Consider the following 24,712-nt stretch of genomic DNA (forward strand, 5'->3'; position numbering starts at 1 on the left):
TTTACTCTTTTTTACTCTTCTCTTGGACTCCTTTATCAACTAATAAAAATTTCTCCTAGCAGTTTTTACACGAAGAAGGATGTTGGAGGGTTTTATGCTTTTCTTCTCTAGGTCTATGATTTGTTTAGATAAGCTTGGTTACCTTTAAGGAAAGCGGTTATGGGACGATGTGGGGGCCGGGAGAGAGAGGGGTCTAAGAATGTTTCTGGTAGCTGTAAACGACATTGTAGAAAATTAGAGTGGTTAGTCAGACTATTTTCTCCCTTCTGAAGCATCACTAGCCTGGTCGTCATCTTCAGAGAAAGACTCTGGAATGTGTGATTGAAACTGGGAATGGAGCGGGACTGCTTTTGGGTAGGTGGAAAATAAAGTTTGGGAGAAGAAGCGAGGCAGCTGAGTAGGAGAGCGGAAAACAATTTATTGCGAGACTTGGGAGTAGGGCACCTGACGCCGCCGAACCGGCTGCACTTGCTGATGCTTCGCGGTCCCTCCCAGGTGTGGGGCGCTCTTGGTGGGGCCGCAGTTACTGTGATGTGGCTCTGGGGGCGAGAGGCGGCTATACTTTGCAGGGTGGAGTTGGAACTCTCTCAGAGCCGTGTCTCAGAAGAAATGATCTTGTCTTCCAGGGACGTGAGGTCACGGCGAACTACTCGTCTGCAGGTTGCTAGCGGGGTGGGAGACTCCAGAACACAATGTGGGTTGGACCTGCTCCAGCACTAGCTCCGCAGACAGCTCCCGCCCAGGCCTCCGTGGCCCCGTCCCCAGTCAGCCCTGGAGTGGGCGGAGACTCGGGATCCGTAGTCAGCCTGCCACGCGCGTTGGCCCCACGGCGAATATGGAGAGTCCAACCCATAGGAATATGCTGCTGCGATCCTGTGGGTCAGCCACAGGGCGTGTAGGGGGTAGGCTGGCGTGGCGCTGGCTCCAGGGATATGGAGCCGCTGGCGCGGGGACCGATTGTCAGGTGGTTGCGGAGCCGGTAAGGTGGGGAGCGGGCCAGGTCAGGGGTCACACGGGCGCCCCGCTTTCCCCCGGCTCCGGGCGGCTCGAGGGCCAGTCTGGGAGCAGGCGCTGCGGCCAGTATTTGGCGTGCGGGGCGCCGGGTGGGTCTGCGAGAGGCCGGGAGGGCCTGGACGCGGGTTCCAGACGGAGCCGCATTCTTCAAAGGAAGAGCGAGAGGAGGGCGCCGGGAGCGGGGGGCGGGAAGCGAACGCCGGAGATCGCAGGGGCCTCGCCCCTTCCCCGCCGCGACCTAAAGAGAAAATGGCTGAACCCCTGGGCGGACCTGCCGCGGTCCCGGGACCCGTGGTCGAAGGTCTACTGACCCCGCTTCACGCCGCGGGAGAGGCCGACGGACGCGGGGCAAGGTCCCCTCGGCCTCCTTCTTATCTTCGGAGCCCTGATGTCCTGTCCGCTCCCTGGGCCTCCCGCCGCCGCATTTCATCGAAAGAATTCATATTACTCCAGGCGACATCCAAGAAGCGCCTCTTCGTGTGACGGGCCTGGACAGACCGCTGAGTCCTGGTGTGTAGATAGGTTTTAGGGACGTTTGTGCAGCCTCCAGGCTCAGGAACTTTTGTAGGGGCGTTGTCGCGCTCCGTGTGTGAGAAGGCTTCCTGCTGTTACAGCTGTGTTTACTTTTGGATGTTCTGTTTTTGTTTGTTTGTTTTGTTTTCAATTGGTCTCCCCCAGTTCTCTTCATATATCAGACTATTTCAAAGAGCATCATTGAAGGAGAAGTTGAGTAACCTGGACTTGAGTTTTCTTGTGTGTAAAGATATTCCCATACGGTCCACTGCTTTCATAAGGAGTGTTGTGAAGTTAAGGGAATGTGACACCTCTTTAAAGTGAAAATCAAAAGCAAAAATCCTAGGGAATGCGAGGCAAGACGACACAGGTTTCCGGAAACTTTTGCTGGCCATAGTTCTAGTGAATATCGCTGCAACTAGGGGACCTTGTGTTTCTCCCTTGATTCCCGTGGAATCTGAACCCCAACTAGTCTTGGCTCTGTAAACCTTTGAGCAAGATTCTTAGCCTCTTTGTTCCTTTGTTTCCACATACGTAAAATGGGGATTGATAATATCAATCTTAAAGAGCTGATGGTGAGTATTGAATTAATACGGATAAAGGGCTCAGAACATTTCCTAGCATGTAGGAGTTTTTGTTATTCCCTGTAAGTGCCTTCTTTCCCCTAAAAGGTTCCACAGTAAAGGAATTCTGATCCCCTGAATCTATTGCCCGTGAACCCTTACGCCTGTTTTTCATCCTTGTCATTCATTACCTGAGGGTATAATATGATTACCTGTGACAATAGACTTTCTGCTGAGTTTATTTTATCATGAAGTAAGACGGGAAACTACAGCTGTGCAGTACTGGGTCTGTCCATGATAGCTATGTTGGGTAAATGAAAATTTTGTTTAGTTTTTTATTGGATAATATGTCATTTATAGTCTTGGCCTAGGCCAGTTTTTTTGTTTTTGTTTTTTTAAGTCAATGCCCAAAAGACCATGATTGCAGCAGACTTGGTTCCTCCTGGTTCTGGGATGGCTGTGGGACTTGGGTGGAGAATTTTTGGGCAGCCTGGCTACACTTCTTGTTAGTGAATGGGGAAGCTGTACATAAATCTTACTCTACTGTTAGAAAGTCAGCAGTGGTCCCTTGGAATATACACAGAGATACTAAGCAGCTTTGGTTGATTTTTTTCTTTTTAAACATTTACTTATTTTGTTTATTATTTATTTGACTGCATGGAGTCTCAGCTGTGATGCTGTCTGTGGTGCTGGCTCAGTAGTTGCCTCTGCATGCGGGATCTTAGTTCCCCAACCGGGGATCAAACCTGCATCCCGTGTTGGAAAGTGGACTCTTCAAACCACTGGACCATCAGGGAAGTCCTTGGTTCAGTTTTGACTCAGTGAAGTGACGGTTAGAGGTTACACACTGGTATTTACAAAGCAGCATCTTTTCTTTTTTTTTTTCTTTTTTTAAATTTTTAAAAAAATTTTTTTATTAGTTGGAGGCTAATTACTTCACAACATTTCAGTGGGTTTTGTCATACATTGATATGAATCAGCCATAGATTTACACGTATTCCCCATCCCGATCCCCCCTCCCACCTCCCTCTCCACCCGATTCCTCTGGGTCTTCCCAGTGCACCAGGCCCAAGCACTTGTCTCATGCATCCCACCTGGGCTGGTGATCTGTTTCACCATAGATAGTATACATGCTGTTCTTTTGAAACATCCCATCCTCACCTTCTCCCACAGAGTTCAAAAGTCTGTTCTGTATTTCTGTGTCTCTTTTTCTATTTTGCATATAGGGTTATCGTTACCATCTTTTTAAATTCCATATATATGTGTTAGTATGCTGTAATGTTCTTTATCTTTCTGGCTTACTTCACTCTGTATAATGGGCTCCAGTTTCATCCATCTCATTAGGACTGATTCAAATGAATTCTTTTTAACGGCTGAGTAATATTCCATGGTGTATATGTACCACAGCTTCCTTATCCATTCATCTGCTGATGGGCATCTAGGTTGCTTCCATGTCCTGGCTATTATAAACAGTGCTGCGATGAACATTGGGGTGCACGTGTCTCTTTCAGATCTGGTTTCCTCAGTGTGTATGCCCAGAAGTGGGATTGCTGGGTCATATGGCAGTTCTATTTCCAGTTTTTTAAGAAATCTCCACACTGTTTTCCATAGCGGCTGTACTAGTTTGCATTCCCACCAACAGTGTAAGAGGGTTCCCTTTTCTCCACACCCTCTCCAGCATTTATTGCTTGTAGACTTTTGGATAGCAGCCATCCTGACTGGCGTGTAATGGTACCTCATTGTGGTTTTGATTTGCATTTCTCTAATAATGAGTGATGTTGAGCATCTTTTCATGTGTTTGTTAGCCATCTGTATGTCTTCTTTGGAGAAATGTCTGTTTAGTTCTTTGGCCCATTTTTTGATTGGGTCATTTATTTTTCTGGAATTGAGCTGCAGGAGTTGCTTGTATATATATATATATTTTTTCCAGTGGGTTTTGTCATACATTGCTTGTATATTTTTGAGATTAATCCTTTGTCTGTTTCTTCATTTGCTATTATTTTCTCCCAATCTGAGGGCTGTCTTTTCACCTTGCTTATAGTTTCCTTTGTAGTGCAAAAGCTTTTAAGTTTCATTAGGTCCCATTTGTTTAGTTTTGCTTTTATTTCCAATATTCTGGGAGGTGGGTCATAGAGGATCTTGCTGTGATTTATGTCGGAGAGTGTTTTGCCTATGTTCTCCTCTAGGAGTTTTATAGTTTCTGGTCTTACATTTAGATCTTTAATCCATTTTGAGTTTATTTTTGTGTATGGTGTTAGAAAGTGTTCTAGTTTCATTCTTTTACAAGTGGTTGACCAGTTTTCCCAGCACCACTTGTTAAAGAGGTTGTCTTTTTTCCATTGTATATCCTTGCCTCCTTTGTCAAAGATAAGGTGTCCATAGGTTCGTGGATTTATCTCTGGGCTTTCTATTCTGTTCCATTGATCTATATTTCTGTCTTTGTGCCAGTACCATACTGTTTTGATGACTGTGGCTTTGTAGTAGAGTCTGAAGTCAGGCAGGTTGATTCCTCCAGTTCCGTTCTTCTTTCTCAAGATTACTTTGGCTATTCGAGGTTTTTTGTATTTCCATACAAATTGTGAAATTCTTTGGTCTAGTTCTGTGAAAAATACCGTTGGTAGCTTGATAGGGATTGCATTGAATCTATAGATTGCTTTGGGTAGAATAGCCATTTTGACAATATTGATTCTTCCAATCCATGAACACGGTATGTTTCTCCATCTGTTTGTGTCCTCTTTGATTTCTTTCATCAGTGTTTTATAGTTTTCTATGTATAGGTCTTTTGTTTCTTTAGGTAGATATACTCCTAAGTATTTTATTCTTTTTGTTGCAATGGTGAATGGTATTGTTTCCTTAATTTCTGTTTCTGTTTTTTCATTGTTAGTATATAGGAATGCAAGGGATTTCTGTGTGTTAATTGTATATCCTGCAACTTTACTATATTCATTGATTAGCTCTAGGAATTTTCTGGTAGAGTCTTTAGGGTTTTCTATGTAGAGGATCATGTCATCTGCAAACAGCGAGAGTTTCACTTCTTCTTTTCCTATCTGGATTCCTTTTACTTCTTTTTCTGCTCTGATTGCTGTGGCCAAAACTTCCAAAACTATGTTGAATAGTAGTGGTGAGAGTGGGCACCCTTGTCTTGTTCCTGATTTCAGGGGAAATGCTTTCAATTTTTCACCATTGAGGGTGATGCTTGCTGTGGGTTTGTCATATATAGCTCTTACTATGTTGAGGTATGTTCCTTCTATTCCTGCTTTTTGGAGAGTTTTAATCATAAATGAGTGTTGAATTTTGTCAAAGGCTTTCTCTGCATCTATTGAGATAATCATATGGTTTTTATCTTTCAATTTGTTAATGTGGTGTATTACATTGATTGATTTGAGGATATTAAAGAATCCTTGCATTCCTGGGATAAAGCCCACTTGGTCATGGTGTATGATTTTTTTAATATGTTGTTGGATTCTGTTTGCTAGAATTTTGTTAAGGATTTTTGCATCTATGTTCATCAGTGATATTGGCCTGTAGTTTTCTTTTTTTGTGGCATCTTTGTCTGGTTTTGGAATTAGGGTGATGGTGGCCTCATAGAATGAGTTTGGAAGCTTACCTTTGTCTGCAATTTTCTGGAAGAGTTTGAGTAAGATAGGTGTTAGCTCTTCTCTAAATTTTTGGTAGAATTCAGCTGTGAAGCCATCTGGTCCTGGGCTTTTGTTTGCTGGAAGATTTTTGATTACAGTTTCGATTTCCTTGCTTGTGATGGGTCTGTTAAGATCTTCTATTTCTTTCTGGTTCAGTTTTGGAAAGTTATACTTTTCTAAGAATTTGTCCATTTCATCCAAGTTGTCCATTTTATTGGCATAGAGCTGCTGGTAGTAGTCTCTTATGATCCTTTGTATTTCAGTGTTGTCTGTTGTGATCTCTCCATTTTCATTTCTAATTTTGTTAATTTGGTTCTTCTCTCTTTGTTTCTTAATGAGTCTTGCTAATGGTTTGTCAATTTTGTTTATTTTTTCAAAAAAACAGCTTTTAGCTTTGTTGATTTTTGCTATGGTCTCTTTAGTTTCTATTGCATTTATTTCTGCCCTGATTTTTAAGATTTCTTTCCTTCTGCTAACCCTGGGGTTCTTCATTTCTTCCTTCTCTAATCAAAGCAGCATCTTTTCTAATATTTGACTTTTAATGCTAAGAGCTTGGGTGGGTGCTGTGAAATCAAAGATATCTTTATCCCCTGTTTCCTTATTGTGTATATAAAGAGAAATGTCTGCTGACAGACTTACACTGTTTATGTAAGCTTAAAAGTTTCTCTCAGGTTCTCTTGCTACTATTTGGAAAGCTCTAAAGAAAGACTTCTGTCTGAGGTTCTCTCCTTCCAAAAAGCTGCTGTATATATAGGTAGCAGAATTGGGACCTTCTTGCAAAGTGAGAAACTTTGAGTTTACAAAAAAGAACATCATTTAGTGCATAATATGCCTGCCTGATTTGACTGAAGTACATATGGTGTAAATTCAATTATTTTTTTTACTAGATGAATTAAGAGTTTTAGCTGGAGTTTCAATATCAAAGTCTCCAAATTAATAGAATGAATATACAGAAAAGTAGAAGGATACAGTAGACCTGAAAAGCACTGTAAAGCAATTCAAGATAATTAAGATTTATTTAATTTTCACACAACAGTAGGATACAAATTCTATTCATGTTCCCATAGACTATAAACTAGGAGACACTGGAACATATCTGGGAACATAAAGCAATGTGCAAAAATTTCATGATCTAAAGGTATTAAAATCATACAGAGTCTGTTCTGTTATTACTGTGGAATCATGTTAGAAATCAATATCGAAAGATAATTGCAAATAACCCACATATTTTCAAGTGCAATGTGACATTTACCAAGAGAGATCTTTGACTTAGCCATTGAAAGTCTCAATAAAGTTAGACTGAAAAAAACAGAGGAGGTGATTGCAGAGAAAAAAGCATTTAAATAAGAAATTAGTATCAAAATAAAAAATATTAAAGATACTTTAAACAAAATCCCATGTTTAAACAAAATTTCCATGTGGAAATTAAATGTCCACTTTTAAATGATGGGTGTATCTGAGAAGACTTAACAAGGAAAATTAGAAAATATTTGTAATAAAATAAAAATGAAAAGACTGTTTGCCAAGATTTGTTGCATGAAGCTGAAGCTGCTCAAGACAGTTAAATACAGTGTGGAATCTTGAATAAGGTATAAAAACAGATAATGGATATGCATATAATTTTGTGAAACCTGACTCAATGTTCTGATGAAAAAGTTGGAATCTAGGGAGTTCCCTATTGCCCCAGTGGTTCAGATTCAGTGCTTTCGCTGTCAGACTGGAGTTCCATCCTTGTTCTGGAAACTAAGATCCTACAAGCTGCATGACGCAGCAAAAAAAAAAAAGAAGTTGAAATCTAGAATCCATTTTCTCTCTTGACAGAGATTTCACAGAAAAGATTAGACTTATTGTTTTTTATTAGCTCTGTAAGTAATTATGAGACTAATCATTTAGAATACTAATAGTAAAAATTTATTTAAATTTTAATTTATTAAAAATTTTGTCTTGAGATACTTTTGTTTAAAATTATTTTACAAGCACCTTTTCACACTTCATACTTGGAGAAAAAGCACACTACTATCTCAATTGTTTAGTTTTCAAAGATAAGCTTTAAAGGCCTGTTGTGAATAGGAATTTTCCTTAATTGTATTGAAGGCTTCGGTGCCTTCTGAAACAGGATATCAGTCATCACAACAAAAATAATCTGTTAATAATTGAATTGGTTCCTCATGAGTAGGTCAGAAATTAGAAACTTTTGATAATAATAACAATATTAATAATAATGTTCTTTTAGAAATAACTGCTCTTAATACTTTTGGACACTTCTATTTTATTTTATTTAATTAACTTATTTTTTGGTAAGGGAGTTCTTATGTTTTCTAAATTAGCATGAGGGGCTATGTTTTACACTTCAGAAGATACCCCACCACACCCCTGCCCCCACCACCGGCTTCTGAGAAAATTGAAACTTGAGCTCACTTGAGTTGTTTGTTGGATCAAAAAGAGTTATAGATTCTATCCTTAAAAACCCATCAAAATGAGGGGAAGTCAGTCTTTTAAATATTTGGATTAATCTGGAGGCAAAGGCAGAGACTGAGTGATTGCCTGAAGGGCTCTCTGTGGAGGCTGATCTAAAACCTGTTTGCCTACTTCCCAGAAATACTTTTTACTTCAGTTTGGTTTTGAATTCTTGCCACCAAAAGCATGATTAAGACTTTTATGTTTTTTCTATTAAACATCTCTTAATCATATTCAGAAAACTGCGATTATTTTCAAGGTTATCTAATTCAGTAGAACAATTATTCATTTCATATAGTAAGGGTTCAGTCATACAGAGTCACAGAATGCTTGTTTTGAACTTTTTTTTATTTGTTCTTGTTAATTCCTCTCCCTCTTGTCTCTTCTTTCCAGAGTCCTATTCTATGAACTCAGACACTCAGGTATCCTCCATAGTATGGGGTCCTACATCTTCTGTTCAGATAGCTGTTCCAGATGGTAATTTATTGCTTTGTGCTATTGACTCATTTTTGTTTGGAATTAGGCTTCAGCCAGTAACAAATTTACCATATTGTCCTTCTTGTCCTCTGTGCCATAAAAAATTGTCTGCATTTCCTGTCCTCCAGGACTTCCCTATAGCTCAGTTGGTAAAGAATCCGCCTGCGGTGTAGGAGTCTGCCTGCAACACAGGAAACCCAGGTTTGATTCCTCGTTTGGGAAGATGCTCTGGAGAAGGAAAAGGCAACCCACTCTAGTATCCTTGCCTGGGAAATCCATGCACAGAGGAGCCTGGCAGGCTACAGTTCATGGGGTTGCAAGAGTCGCAGTAAAGCACCATTGTCCCCCACCCAACAATATCATGGAGACCTCCTCCATTCAGGGCTCACCACCTGGTGACTTAGGCTGTAAATGAAATGGATTTATAACCACAGGGACCTCCCTCATAACTTATTTCCAGTTCTGAGATGAGCTAAGATTAGCTTCAAGTCTGGTGTCTTATAGCAGTAGTGCTTAGCTAGGGCTTCCCTGATGGCTCAGATGGTAAAGAATCTGCCTGCAGTATGGGAGACCTGGCTTCAATCCCTGGGTTGGGAAGATCCCCTGGAGAAGGAAAGTCGGACACGACTGAACGACTAACACTTTCAGTACTTGTAAAGGCAGTCTAACTTGCAGCCTGGCATAAAAACCTCTAGGGTGCTTAGGCTGCTTCAGATGAGAATGTAGCAGGAAAATACTGAACTAGCGCCTTATAGAGTATTTAATGAGACTGCGCTTTGACTAATCCTTCCTGATTCTAAATTTCTCCTTTAGAATTTCCATTCCTTTTCAGTAAATTTCCTCCTCAGTTCAGTAACACTTAAGGTGAAGTGGGTCAGTTCCCTTTAGAAAGAAAGCTGCAAAGGTATCTTGGAAACCCTGAGATTAGAGCTTTGTGGTTAAAAATAACCATTTGATGGCTACACACACTGAGTTTCCTAACTTTCTTGTTGGTTAGCCCTTTTCTCCCAGACCCTGCATTTAACATTAGCAGCAGAATGCAGGAGGAAGGGAAACTCTGATGATTAGTCTGTGATGAGCCCTCCTGTCATGAGGGTGATACTTCCCCTCTCCCCAAGCTCTTCACTGCAGGTCTTAGTCAGATGGCAAAGGGTTCTTGTTTGGTGATTTCCCTGCTGCTTCAGATTTTAGCCTGAAATGTGGCAGGATTTTGCAAGTTACCAATTTTGGGGGGAAGCCTGATGGAGATATAACGTCCAAGGATAATCCTTTGAGTAAATCCTACCGAATAACCGATGCGGGGTGGAGAGGGGAGTGTCCCATTAGCCTGACTATTTCCTTCTAAAAGTTAAGATTTTAGGTTATCAGTGATGCTAGTCTGGGGATGTTATATATTGAGCCCTAGACATCAGTGTTTTTAGAAGAAAATGAAATGATTCTAAAAATTGGCAAATGGCAATAGAAGTGTGAAAGTAGGGGGAAACCATTTGTGAGATTAATGTTGAAAACTGATGTAGAGCTGAGTGACCAGGAAAGAGGGCTGAGAGGAAGCTTTATCACCATAAGCATTTTTGTATTTCTCAAATTTTCAGCCATGTGAATGTATTGCCTATTCAAAACTTAATTTATTAACAATATGAATAAAAATAAAGTAAATTGAGATCGAGTCAGGTCAGTCTTATGTGTTTAGGTATTAAAAGATTTAATTTCAGTATTTCTAAGATGATTATTAATATTAGAGTATTTTGTTAATTTTAACTCACTTCTTCTCAAATCTGTTAATTCAGAAGATGCTTTTGGAGACCATGGGGACTCTGCCAGTCTTGGTGCCATCAACCCTGCCTGCAGTAACTCCTCAATTCCTCAGTCCTCCAGGGGGCTCTCAGAGGAGCCCTTCACCACCTACCTGAATGAGAATCATGCCGTTCCTGAGGAGGTTAGTGACAGGTCCTTGGAGGAAAACATTATTATTTAGGGAAAATCTATGAATTCAAAGTCTGCCGGACAACTCAAAATCAACAACCTCAGAGTCAGTTCTGGCAGGCAGTCTCTGAAGACTGAATTTTTGCAGTCAGAGTAAACAGAAATTGTTAAGGAAACTAAGGTCCTTGAAAAACAGTTGCCAAGTTGTACTAGTGAGCATTTTTTGATCCAGAAACCATGAATTTCATGTTCCCTTTTTTACGGTGCCTTTCGTCCCATTTGGATGGTACTGATATTCTCGCTGGGGTTTTAGAATGAAAGGCTGTTGGAAATGGCAAGTAAGAGAAGGGTTGGGCTCTTATTTGGACAGAGAGTTGACCAGCTTATTGATAAGCAGTGGATAAGATGGCGATTAAATTTGGACACACCCATGTCCAACTTCTGAAATCCTTTGTTTATGAAACTGATATTGTTGCTATTTATTATTATTATTTTTTTAACTTTTTATTCTGTATTGGTCTATAGTCATTTAACAATGTTGCAATAGTTTCAGGTGGACCATACATATGCAGGTGTATCCATTCTCACCCGAAGGTGATAATCATTTTGCTTTGTTTTCCTCTCTCTTCAGTACTCTTGTTTTAGCTTTCGTAAACTCTGGGTCTTCACAGGACCAGGACTTCTTATGAGCATTGTGGATCCAGGAAACATTGACTGTGATTTGCAGTCTGGAGCACTGGCTGGTTTTAAGGTGAGCATGGAATCCTCCCTCTCCTTTTTAAACACACACAGCACACCACAGCCTTTTCCTCTGCTCTACCTGCTGGATATCAGCCTTGGTGGCTACATGCTGATACTTCATTGGCTCTGACACTTAGGTGAAAAGTACTTTTCCATCTGTTTTTAAATTTTATTTTGTCATGTAGTTGGTTTTTAATTTTATTCTACCCAGGTAGTTTCCTTGAACAAAAGTGAAACAGCAGATGGGAGAAACTAAGACTCAGAAAGGTACAAGGTAACCTAGCAAGTTCTGTGCAGAATGTGATACAGAACTCAGGTCATTTGATCCCTGAATGGGGCGCTTTCCTAAGTGTACTGTTTCCCATTCCTATTGCCAAACAACCAAGCCGAAACTTCCAGTTGTCGCACAAGTGTAATGGTGGGATTTTGTTCTTCTCTAGCTGCTGTGGGTTCTGCTGTTGGCCACCATCGTCGGGGTCCTGCTCCAAACGTTTGCAGCTAGGCTGGGAGTGGTCACCGGACTTCATCTTGCTGACGTGTGTTACCGTCAGTATCCGAGGGTAAGCATTGTTTGTCTGTTACTCATAGGTAACTGTGTGTCTGGCAACCTGTGCTGTCCTGCCCCCTCCCCCCGACCCCATACTGAAATAGTGGAGGAAGAGGGGATCTGTGTCCCTGAGGACTGGCAGTCCCAAGGGAAAGTCTGTAGCTTCTCTTACTGCGAAACAATGTTTCTGCACTCCTTCAAAATCTAACATGAGATTCACATTTACCAGAAAGTTTCCTTAGAAACATTCTATGTGAATAAACACTTACCTTTTACTGTGCCTTCTGGCACCCAGCAGGGCCCAGTTCGAAAAGGGGTGGGGGTGTTCTCTAAAGCTTTTTTTCCATTCATCCATATTACTCCATTACTTTGCATTGTTCATATTTTCCTTTTTGTTTGTCTTTGCTGTCAATATGAAGTGAGTTTTTTTTCTTTTACCAGGGCATGTTTGGCAGGATCTTTGAATTTGTTAATGATGCTTTTTCATTTTACCTTGACCCTGGAGTTTACACTGTCCTCCATAGTTTCTTTCTGGATATTTAGGTCTTTCTTGTTCCTGCTTAAGTTAGGAATGGATAGACGCAGGGTCTGGAAGATAGCTTTAAACTGCCTTGATCTTTAGATAAGTATCTACCTCCAGTTTTTTCTTAAAGTTTAATCTCCTTTCCTGGCTGTGAGAGAGTATCTTTACCTGCCTTTTTTTTTGTTCGTTTTTATATGCATCTCAAAAAAAAAAAAAAAACTTGGTAATTTATAGTTTGTTTAGCTTCTCTTTCTTCATGTACCTCAGCTCTTGTTTTTTTGTGACTTTTTCTTCAGTGGTAGCTACGATGAAGTGGCCCCCCCAACCCCCCTCCCTCAGTGAGCTGGCACTACTAAATTTCTGTTTAATTATTTGGTGAGATTATCTTCCAGATTTTGTTATTGGACACCCAATTCCAACACTTTGCGCTGAGTCCCTTTTGCATATCTGTCTTTTTTAACTTGCTTGTGCATTATTTTTTATTTTTTGCTTGTGCATTATATTAAGGATGACTCCAACCTTTTCATGTTTGTTTTGTCTCTTCAGCTATGGTCAGGATAGATATATTTTCTATAGTATTTCTGTTCTTTCCTGAACAATATTTTGACTATCTTAGCATCCTCATTTCCCCCTAAGAATTTTAGGATTGTTTTTAGGCAAAAAAAATTAGTGGAAATAATGAGTGGAATTTCCATTTTTCTGTCAAGTGAAATGGAAGGAGAAGAAATTGACATCAGCTGCTGCCCTGACCTTGACTCACAGGCTCTGCCACAAAGAGCAGCCTGGCCCTCTCCAGCAGGGGGCCAAAGCTGAGTTCTGGTCCTTCATCTCTAGACCTAAAGTTTAATAAAGGACTGTTTATGGATCACTGCCAAAATGTGAATTCTAAACTATGGAGGAAGTTCTTTGAAATGATTAATTAGAACCATATCTTTCTGCTGTTTGGTGTTTAGGTTCCACGAATCCTTCTGTGGCTGATGGTGGAGTTAGCTATCATTGGTATAGATATGCAAGACGTTATTGGCTCAGCTATTGCCATCTATCTCCTGTCTGCAGGAAGGTGAGAGGTTTTTCTTCTAGAAAGTAATCAATGTTTTGTGAGATTTCAAAGCAAGTATAAAAACAAAAGTCCTTCCCAGTCACCTTCCCAGGTGACTTAGTGGTAAAGAATCTGCCTGTGAAGCAGTAGGTACAAGTTTGATCCCTCGATCTAGAAGATTTCCTGCTGAATGAAATTGCACCCCACTCCAGTATTCTTGCTTGGGATATCCTATGGCTAGAGGAGCCTGGCGGACTATAATCCATGGGGTCGAAAAAGAGTTGCACACGACTTAGAGACTAAGCAACAACATAAAAAGAAAAACACAAGTCATTTTCAATTTCCAAGATTTACTCAAGTATTATTTTTTCTGTAGAACCTTTCTGAAACTCCCTTCCTTTCTCCTGGCAGATGTAGGCTGTGTATCTTTCATGTTCTCATGTTGGGTAATACATACCTGTGTTATGCAATATGTGGCAGGGTGTATTATAATTAATTTGTATGTCAGTTTATCCCAAGTGAGGTCGTTGAGAGATAAGACCAATGCTTTTCAGTTTTGTGTCCTGAATGTCTGAAATACTAGACAAAGTTTGAATGAATGTATTGTTTCACTTTGACAAACCTAGACAGTGTGTTAAAAACAAAGACATTACTTTAGTGACAGGGGTCCCTATAGTCAAGGCTATGGTCTTTCCAGTAGTCATGTACAGATGTGAGAGCTGGACCAAAAAGAAGGCTGAGCACCGAAGAATTGCTGCTTTTGAACTGAGGTGCTGGAGAAGACTCTTGAGCCCTTTAGACAGCAAGGAGATCAAACCAGTCAATCTTAAGGAAATCAACCCTGAAGACTCATTGGTGAGGCTGAGCTCTAATACTTTGGCCACCTGATGCAAATAGCTAGACTCATTGGTAAAAGACCCTGATGCTGGGAAAGATTTATGGCAGAAAGAGAAGAGGGCAACAGAGGACGAGATGGTTGGATGGCATCACTGATTCAATAGGCGTGAACTTGGGCAAACTCTGGGAGATGAGATGGTGAGGCACAGGGAACCCTGGCATGCTGCAGTCCATGGGAATCTCAAAGAGTTGAACACAACTTGATGACTGAACAGCAACAACAAATGGTTTCATTTAGTGCTGTGATCCTAAACTACCCAGGGCCTGGCCTACTTACCATGGGTCCATTTACCCAAGTCCTTGCTCCTCCAAGTGTCAGATATCTGGAGAACTGTTGGGAAGAGGGTCATTCTCAATGTTTCTTTTCTTCCCTTAAATCTCTGTCTTTCATCTCTGACCTAGGATTCCACTATGGGGTGGAGTTCTTATCACCGTTGCAGATACATTTGCATTTCTCTTTTTGGACAACTATGGTAAGGAGCATGGGAATGGAGGGGTCAGTCAGAGGAGCTGCTTTCCATCATGTGATTTACAGGGAAATCTGCCTTCTATGAACTCACTGCTACATTTTCCCCTTCAGGTTTGCGAAAGCTAGAAGCATTTTTTGGTTTTATCATCACTGTTATGGCCCTCACATTTGGCTATGAGGTGAGTATTACAGGCTATTCATTAACTTCATTTTTTTTATTAGCTTTTTAAAACAAAGATTTTTGTTCTTTCATTATAAGATACAGCCAAATTCAACCTTATGCCAATTTTAAGGAATGAATTGTAGCAAAGATTAGTGTCCAGGAAGGCCTGCAGGGACTCTTTGTTCAATTGATTATAGAGTTTCTGGAACTTTCCAAATTAATCTCCCAGGTCCCAGGTTGGCCATCCAAATAACAGAGCAGCCTTGGAGAGGGTTAGGAAAGGGGTTGCAGGGTTATTCTGGCTGTTACCTAAACGGATTCTGTTTTTGCTTATCCTGGTTGACAGTAATTGCAGCTTGGACTGTCTCTGTATTGTAGCAATGAACTATAGGGGATACAGTGCATATTTCCTGGTTTGTGCCCCAGTCCCAACACTCCATTGGGTTAAAACTAACTCTACCATTATATGTAGTGAAGTGAAACCCAGCACCTTTCTATGTCCAATTATTATAAATTGATTTCTGTTAATTTCCCTAGCTAATAAGCTTTTAAAAATGCATCTGCTCTGAGTAGATGATATACCTTGATCTAAGGCTTCCAAGGGAAATGCTGAACCAGGAAAAAAGTGTGTATGAGAAGTGTTTCTGAGTGAGTCTCAGCAGATGCTAGTGGCAAGCGTAAGTGATTTGTGTATACATTGTGAGCACAGAAGCATGGTTAGTGTGGGTAATCAAGAATTGGCTGTATTCTGAGGTGTGTCTGACAGGAGTTATTGTGATACTATTATCAATAAGGCCCTTATATTTCTTTAGAATATTAATTACATTCTCTACACATCTATTTTGTGTATATAAAATACAATAGGAAATGTCTGGACACTCCAGTCCTAAGTTCTCTGAACTGTGCTGCTTGGTTTCTGGATGGTTCTGTGGTCCTCGTGTCCTGTGTGGTTGTTGATGAAGGGGCTTAAGGAGTAACGGATGCAGTGTCTCTAGTGCTGTGTTACTCCCTGGTCTCATGTTCCAGAAAAGGCTAATAGCTGTTCTGTTTGTATGTAGTGTGTTACAGTGAAACCCAGCCAGACCCAAATCCTCAAAGGCATGTTCCTGCCATCCTGTTGAGACTGTCGTACCCCACAGATCATGCAGGCTGTGGCCATTGTGGGCGCCATTATCACGCCACACAACATATACCTGCATTCTGCCTTAGTCAAGGTGAGCAAAACCTTTCTTACCTCAGTGGCCTGTGTAGTTCATGGGACCTTTTCCTTTAATTGCAAGGGAGGGACACTTAGTTTACAATTGTTAGAGCCCTGAAGGAGCACGTTGTTTTTCCACAGTTGGACTCCACACAGTTGGACTCTGTTTTTATCGCAAAGGTGACCAGAGATAACAGACCCCATAGAGAAGATACTAAAGTCCCTCCTAAAAATACTGAAGGTGTACCAGGTTTCTCATCTTTAAATCTCAGAAGCCTGAATGGACTCCTAGTGGTCCGGGAAAATAAGCCCAACCTGGCTTTTACCAGTCAGTCCATCACAATCATCAGAGACTTTTGTCATTAAGGTTGTCTCCGGCTTAGGTCTGAACTGAGGTTGTTTTTGTAGGTCAGCGGTTCTTCCAGCCATAGTAACTGAGGGCTCAGAAGTCACTTGGTCACTTTTTCCAGTTTGGGGATGTGTGATATCATCACAGGGTCATGACTTCTTACTCAGTGAACCAGGATGTAAGTGGAATCGCACACATTTCATGTGATCAGTTGTTTGCCATCGAGGACTTGCAGTGGACTCCACACTCATGAAATATTGCAAGTAACTTGTTCTAACAATTTTGAAAAAATGACTTTTGCTGTTACCTCTCTAGTCCAGACACATAGACCGAGCCAAAAGGCAGGAAGTTCGAGAAGCCAATAAGTACTTCTTCATTGACTGCTGCATTGCTCTCTTTGTTTCCTTTATCATCAACACCTGTGTCATCTCAGTGTTTGCTGAAGCATTTTTTGAGAAAACCAACGAGCAGGTGGTAAGTAAGCCGGGGACCTGGGTACTACTGAATGTGAGGGTAAGGAGGAGGCTGATTGGGGCAGGAAAACGTGACAGTGACTTGGAGCTCAGGGGAAATAGATCTCAGTGCTGCCCCTAAGTCATCGCTCCAGTCGTGGCTTACACTCTGGGGCCGTGGTGAAACTCAGCCCATCCTTCCCAGCTTTTGGCTGGGAAGGGAGTTTTCCTTGGACAAAGATTGCCTCTTGCTGTTGTTAGTGGCTTCACGTCTGTTTGCTCTTTCTCATCCCCTTCCCCTTCCTGTTTACCAACTACCGGCTGCTTGCCAGTCCTGCCGTTTGGTGATGACAGGTTGCAAGGAATCAACACACAGAAAACAGGATCTGTGGCTAGACAGGCTGTTTTGTCACTTTGAATTCTCTGTCCTCTTGACTCCTGATTCCCAGTCTAGTTTTGATGACTCCTTTGTTTCCCATTATAGGACTTCTTTTTTTTTTTTCTTACCTTCTTTAACTGTCCTCTTATTTTTTTTCCCCCATTTATTTTTATTAATTGGAGGCTAATTACTTTACAATATTGTAGTGGTTTTTGCCATACATTGACATGAGTCAGCCATGGATTTACATGTGTTCCCCTTTCTGATCCCTCCTCCCACCTCCCTCTCCATCCCATCTCTCTGGGTCTTCCCAGTGCACCAGGCCCGAGCACCCGTCTCATGCATCCAACCTGGACTGGTGATCTGTTTCATCCTTGATAGTATACTTGTTTCAATGCTATTCTCTCAGAACATCCCACCCTCGCCTTCTCCCACAGAGTCTAAAAGTCTGTTCTGTACATCTGTGTCTCTTTTTCTGTTTTGCATATAGGGTTATCATTACCATCTTTTTAAATTCCATATATATGCGTTAGTATACTGTATTGGTCTTTATCTTTCTGGCTTACTTCACTCTGTATAATGGGCTCCAGTTTCATCCATCTCACGAGAACTGATTGAATGAATTCTTTTTAATGGCTGAGTAATATTCCATAGTGTATATGTACCACAGCTTCCTTATCCATTCGTCTGCTGATGGGGATCTAGGTTGCTTCCATGTCCTGGCTATCATAAACAGTGGTGCGATGAACACTGGGGTGCACCCATTATAGGACTTCTGACTCCTATCTCTGCTTTGACTAAGGGCTCCCTATTCTGGGTGTCCTCTCATATTTGTGTCCAGTCTCTGCTCTCATCAGAATCCATGTCCAGTTTCTTGCCTTCAGCATCTGTCTCTTAGATGACCTGTGTATGATCTATAGGAGAGGTCTTCTCTTGAGTCCTGGACTCAAAATTAAAAGCTGTTCCTAAACTGCTTTGGTTCCAGGTTGCGGTCTGTAAAAACAGCAGCAGTCCCCATACTCACCTTTTCCCAGAGGATAACTCAACACTGGCTGTGGACATCTACAAAGGGGTAAACCTGTTCAGATTTCTGATCTTTGCCCCTGAATCAAGATTCTTAGCATAGTATCTGGTCCTTTCTTAGGGTTCACTTCAGAGCTCAGCATATCTTCTCTGGATTGTTGAGTATTGTTATTCAGAGGTCCCATGCCAGACAAGCCTTTTGGATTATGTGGAAGGAAATATAAGATCAGCTGAAAAGATGAACTGTATCCGTGATTCTTAAACTTATGTCGGTAGCATTTTGTGCAATAGGCGTTAATCGGCGTCAAAGAAAGTGTTCTTAGTAAAGTGGTCTTTTTTTTATATATTTGTTCTCTTCCCCAATCCCTCACCCTTGTGGCTGGAGACTTTATTTATTTAGGGCACACTGTGTGGCATGTGGGATCTAGTTCCCTGACCAGGGATCATCCCATGCCCCCTGCATTGAAAGCATGAAGTCTTAACCACTGGACCACCAGGAGAGTCCCAGGAAAGTGGTCTTTGTTGGGACCTCTCTGTCCCTTTTATGCCAGTTACATTGTGAACCTCCAAAAGTAGAATAAATAGTATGTAGCATCTCCAGAATTCATTTGTGCTTTGTCTCCATTTCTATTACCATCTTCCAGAATACTGTGTTAAGGAATATAATTTGGGAAATGTGTTGTAGACTTTTTTTTTAATAGTTAACATATAAGTTGAGGATAAAGGCTTTCGGAGCCTAGAGAAAAGAAGGAACTAGGCTGAGGAGGAATGGGGGCCCATCCAGCATAATTTAGGTTGAAAGCCTCTAGAATGAGGTCAGGACCCGAGTCTTGCTTCTGGGACAATGCCAGCACAGTGCTTGGTAGAGGTGGGTGCATAGCCAGGAATAGAGGAAGTGACATAAAGGAGTATGTTCGAGGTGTTGTCTCAGGTGATCTCTCTCCCTTGCCTCTCCAGGGTGTTGTGCTGGGGTGTTACTTCGGGCCTGCCGCTCTCTACATCTGGGCCGTGGGGATCCTGGCTGCGGGGCAGAGCTCCACCATGACAGGGACCTATTCCGGCCAGTTTGTCATGGAGGTATGTGCTGTTGTGACTGGGTAGACTAGAGGACATTGCGTTTTTGTCGTTTCTTAATTCCGTGCCTCTAATGTCTTCCCGAACCTCCCCAGACCTTTTTCTGTTTCCTCTTCCAGACATTCATCCTCCTGTGTTTTCTTCCAGGGATTCCGGAACCTAAAATGGTCACGCTTTGCCCGAGTGATTCTGACCCGCTCTATTGCCATCATCCCCACTCTGCTTGTGGCCGTCTTCCAAGATGTGGAGCATCTCACAGGACTGAATGACATCTTGAATGTTCTTCAGAGCTTACTAGTGAGGAGAGAACTGGGGTCTCACATCCCATTGAGTCAGGAGGCGTTCTGTATTGCCGTTAGGTACCAAGCCTAGTGTGGGTGTGGGGAAAATTCAGAGGAAGAAAGAGACACCTTCTTGGTCTACAGTGAATGCATATGAAATCTCTGGCATCTCAAAGGCTTTTAGAAATGACTTGGTTTTTTTTCTAAGCCTGTTGAATGGAAATTATAAGCTGCAATTACACAAAGAACACAGCGTTATTGTTTGTTAATCCAAGCAAACACTAAATAATGTGTAAGACACTCCTTGGTTTTATGGAGATTAAGAAAATTTGGCAGATACAAATTTTGTTAAGACACTATGAGCATCACTGATGCTAGGTTCATGCTACAGATTTCCACACAACCCTCCAGCACGTTGTGATGACAGGAATAATTTCTCACAGAGTAGGTGAAGCAAGGTCTGTGGTTCTGTTTTGCTAAAAGTGCCGCTCTCTGGGGTGTTACAGGAACCCTCCATAGCCTTGTCTGATCTTCGTTTTCTCTTTTCTAGCTTCCCTTTGCCCTTATACCCATCCTAACATATATGAGCTTGCGACCAGTCATGAGCGAATTTGCCAATGGACTGTGAGTGTGTTTCTTTTAGTTCCCAAAGATGTGGGGGGAAGGGTATCTTCATCAAACAGGCCAGTCAGAAAATCAGTTATAGGGGAGCTATATGCTTTAAGAAGTGATTGCTAGAGCTGCCCCTTCAATCTGTGACTTAGAAAAGAGAGACTATTGGGGACTTCCCTGAAACTAAGGTCTCACATACCACAGAGAATGGCCAAAAGTTAAAAAAAAATAAGCACAACATTGTATATCAACTCTGCTTCAAATAATAAAAAAAAGATAGAGATTGTGTATGTAACAAAGGAGGGAAAGCACATTTTTTGTTCTAATACCTTTTCGATACATCTTTAAAGGGCATGCGGCATTTGAAATGACTTGTTTCATCTCTAGGGACTCATGACTTTTTGCAGTTTTAGGGCTTGTTCATTTTTCAGGGAATTAAATAATAGGGATTATTTGATAGTGTTATTTTCCCTCTTTCTCTGTGTGTGTCAGCCACTCAGCTGTGTCTGATTCTTTGTGACCCATTGTAATTTGTGACCATGGAGTCTTCTTCAGGCAAGAATACTGGAGTGGGTAGCCATTCCCTTCTCCATGGGATCTTCGTGACCCGGGGATTGAGCCCAGGTCTCCTGCATTGCTGGCAGAGTCTTAGCTGTCTGAACTACCAGGGAAGCCTTTCTTTCTCCCTAACATTGCATAACTTTGACCCTTTTAACCTAATCTGGGACATAAGATCTACTTTTAAGTTTATTTTGAAATGCTGCTTACTCCTGCCTAAGGAGATATAGTGTCTTTTTCCATCTGTGGACAGGGTGGACTATTCCACCAATAATTGTGCTGATTCTTTTTACAGAGGCTTGCGGATCGTGGGCGGTATCGTGGTCCTTATCATCTGTTCCATCAACATGTACTTTGTCGTGGTTTATGTCCAGGATCTAGGGCATATGGTATTGTATGTGGTGGCTGCAGTGGTCAGCGTAGCTTATCTGAGCTTTGTGTTTTACTTGGTAAGTCCAGTTGGAAGGGGTAAGGGTGGTCAAGGGGGGCTAACACTCAGAAGAGAAAGAACCCAAAAGAGCACATAGCTATCTATCTTCAGGTTATTGACACAATTTACATGAACTCGTTAAACCAGCCGTGACTAAAGAATATTTTTAGCCATAAATTTTCCCTTGGTTCCTAAGTTTTGTCATTTTTCTGTCACTCCAGCTGATTTCCATTCCTAATAATTCCTGACAAGAGAGTGTAGTATGTTTGAAAAACTCAAAGAAGATGAGCTATGTAGAAAGTAGAGAGTGGTAAAAGATGGGGTTGGAGAAGGGAGCTGTGTCCTGTGATTTCAGATCTTTGGAGGGCAGCACATGTGGATTCACAGCCCTACCCAACTCTACTACTTAATAGCTGTCCAATGTTGAAATTAGTAAATAGTGATATTCTCTCTTTGAATTATCCTAGAGTTATTAAAAATGATGGTTATAAAACATAGCTCTGTAAAAAAGGAATGCAGAATTATGTATACCTAGATAATAAAAAAATTATCAAAAGTCTAGAGTAGATTATGTAAGAATGGTAAGAGTAGTTGCCTTAGGATGGTGGGATTATGGGTATATTCTTTCTCTGTTTTCCAGATCTATAATGTGATATAAGTGAAAAGCAGTGAGAGCTACCTCACATCCACCTTCCTGTTCTACACAGGTTTCTCTAAAAAGCACAGGGTTCAGGATTAGGGACAGCAGAATTTATACTGTATCTGCTACAGAGAATGGCAAGGCTGGAGGGTAGAAACCCTCTGCTCATCTTTCTAACACTGACCTAGTTCCCATGCCAGTATCTGCCACAGGGTAGGTACTTGATTGGGAAAACATTTTAGTAAATATTGAAAAATTATTACTTCAGTAGGTATAGCGCTTCTTTTTTCCTCCTCAGTGAACCATGGGCACACTAAGATTATGATGAGCCTATAATACAGGGACTTACTCCAAGGAAACCCAAGTAACTGAGTATAGTCTTGACAGAAATTGTTTTAAAAATTCCCTAGTGGTATAGTCGTTAGGATTTTGGGCTTTCACTTCAAAGTTCCAGACAGACAGACACATACACACACCACCGCCCAAAGAAAATGCTATAGAAGTTAAGGGGATCTTTCCTTTATGCAAATGTGCTGAATTGTTCTCAGTCAGAATGACGCTATAGAAATTGTTGAAGACCTACTTTTAAGGCCGAGCACTGATTCTGGAGTGAGGCACTACTGTTTAGTCAGGAGACTATCTCGGTTTTATTAGTCAGTCATTCCCCGTATTGTACGGAATGTGATAAGCCTGAAAAAAAGTGGTCTTGACGGAACTCTCCCAATCAGATAAAAGAAGCAAACACAGAGCAGTAGGAACAAAGGGAACTGAGTATCAAAATTAGTACAACAAAGAGGTTTGCGTCTGAGCAGTGCAGTGTGGGCGGTGCAGGGGGTAAGGGCTCTCCAGAGTTTGGTGAATGATGATTGTATTTCCTCTTTCAGGGTTGGCAGTGTTTCATTGCACTGGGCATGTCCTTCCTGGACTCTGGACACACACGGTAAGCATCTCTGAAGTCCTGCTGACCGAAGATGCTATCCATGGCTACACTGAGTAAACACTGTCTGCAGGTACCATCAGAGCCAGTGTGTTTCTATGGTTTACTGTGTGAACATAGCCAGACATGTGTGTTGTACAGACTGCATTTAGGACTCAACTGTTTGTTGGAAAAGACTTTGTTTCACATGTTTGAAAGATGGCATTATTTTTCTTTCTGAACTCTAACCTGGGAACTGGATTAGGTAGGATCCTTGACAACTTGACATCTACTTCTCTCAAACAACACTGAACTCTTTTGCTGCCCAAGGGCCAGCTTCTTTTATCTGTTTGAGGCATAATCCTCTTTGTAAGATTCTGAGAAAGACTGACTATATGTTAAAAAAACTTATTTAGATAATTCAATAAATTTTTTATAATACAAAGTACAGAATATGTGTGCAAGTTTAGTTTATCAAATGACAGTGCATTTAAAAGGCTGAGAAATTTCCTTATGCATGCCCTTTGAATAATTGTTTTTTCTTTACATCTGTTTAATGTCTTATCTCCTTTAGTACAATCAAGGGAAAGCAGTTTGTGTTGTTCATAGCTATACTCCCAAAACCTAAAGTAGTGTCGTAGTTCAGTTCAGCTCAGTCACTCAGTCATGTCCAACTCTTTGTGACCCCATGGACTGCAGCAGGTTTCCTTGTCCATCACCAACTCCTGGAGCTTACTCAAACTCACGTCCACCAAGTTGGTGATGCCATCCAACCATCTCATCCCTTCCCCTCCTGCCTTCAGTCTTTCCCAGCATCAAGGTCTTTTCCAGTGAGTCAACTGTTCGCATCATGTGGCCAAAGTATTGGAGTTTCAGCTTCAGCATGGGTCCTTCCAATAAATATTCAGGGTTGATTTCCTTTAGGATTGACTGGTTTGATTTCTTTGCAGTCCAAGGGACTCTCAACAGTTTTCTCCAACACCACAGTTCAAAAGCATCAATCCTTCAATGATTGGTTCTCTTTATGGTCCAACTCTCACATCCATAATAACTACTGGAAAAACCCTAGCTTTGACTATATGGACCTTTGTTGGCAAAGTAATGTCTCTGCTTTTTTTTTTTTTTTTATGTCTCTGCTTTTTAATCTTCTGTCTAGGTTTGTCATAACTTTTCTTCCAAGGAGCAAGTATCTTTTAATTTCAATTTTATTTTCAATTTAATTTACTTTATTTAAATTATAATAAAATTTTATTTTATTTTCAATTTAATTTTAATTAAGTAGTGCCTGAGATATATTAAGTGCTCAGTAAAGTGTTTATTGCATAAAAGGTTAGCAAAGATTTTTGTCTGCTACATATGGGCAATGAACTTAGAAATTTGAACAATGATATATTTGGAAAGTGTCACACTGGAATGTTTGTCTACTTAGAAAACCTTAAACCTGTTCTCATTTTTCAACAAGCTTATGAACCTATCTCTTGGATGGACGGAGGTGTCAGTGCCATTGAAGGATATGAGAAGCGATTGTTCCACGTTGCTCTCTCGCCGTACTCCAAAGTGACCACAACTTTGATTGTTGTAAAGAGTTTGTTTCAGGATTCATTAAAATCCACTACTCTTGGTTTCAAAGCCATTGTGCAAGTTTAGTGTTGAAATCTACTGGTGTTGGAGGGTCTCCTCGAGAGGTGTGGGTCGGCAGTGGCTCACTGCAGGGACTGGGGCACTGACACCAGCAGTTCTCTGGATTATTTTAATTATAAAATTATACATTTTTAATTATAAAAGATTAAATCTCAACTAGGGTGGCTTGATCCATATTAATATAAATGAGATAAT

At 41.2% G+C, this 24,712-nt stretch overlaps 1 protein-coding gene across 1 annotated transcript; it reads left to right on the top strand.

Annotated features, from left to right (window-relative positions):
* Positions 1–1,417: 1,417 nt before the first annotated feature.
* On the top strand, positions 1,418–23,602 carry LOC122681848 (natural resistance-associated macrophage protein 2-like). The gene is given in 16 exon segments (XM_043884373.1): positions 1,418–1,524; positions 8,579–8,662; positions 10,450–10,598; positions 11,217–11,336; positions 11,767–11,886; positions 13,350–13,456; positions 14,735–14,805; positions 14,913–14,980; positions 16,023–16,178; positions 16,827–16,985; positions 18,328–18,414; positions 19,323–19,442; positions 19,587–19,736; positions 20,271–20,344; positions 21,186–21,339; positions 22,845–23,602. Coding segments are annotated over 15 exon segments (1,668 nt in total). The 5' UTR covers positions 1,418–1,524; positions 8,579–8,589; the 3' UTR covers positions 22,905–23,602.
* The last annotated feature ends 1,110 nt before the right edge of the window (positions 23,603–24,712 follow it).

Source organism: Cervus elaphus, chromosome 3, assembly GCF_910594005.1.
Source record: "Cervus elaphus chromosome 3, mCerEla1.1, whole genome shotgun sequence".
Classification (NCBI taxonomy): Eukaryota; Metazoa; Chordata; class Mammalia; order Artiodactyla; family Cervidae; genus Cervus; species Cervus elaphus.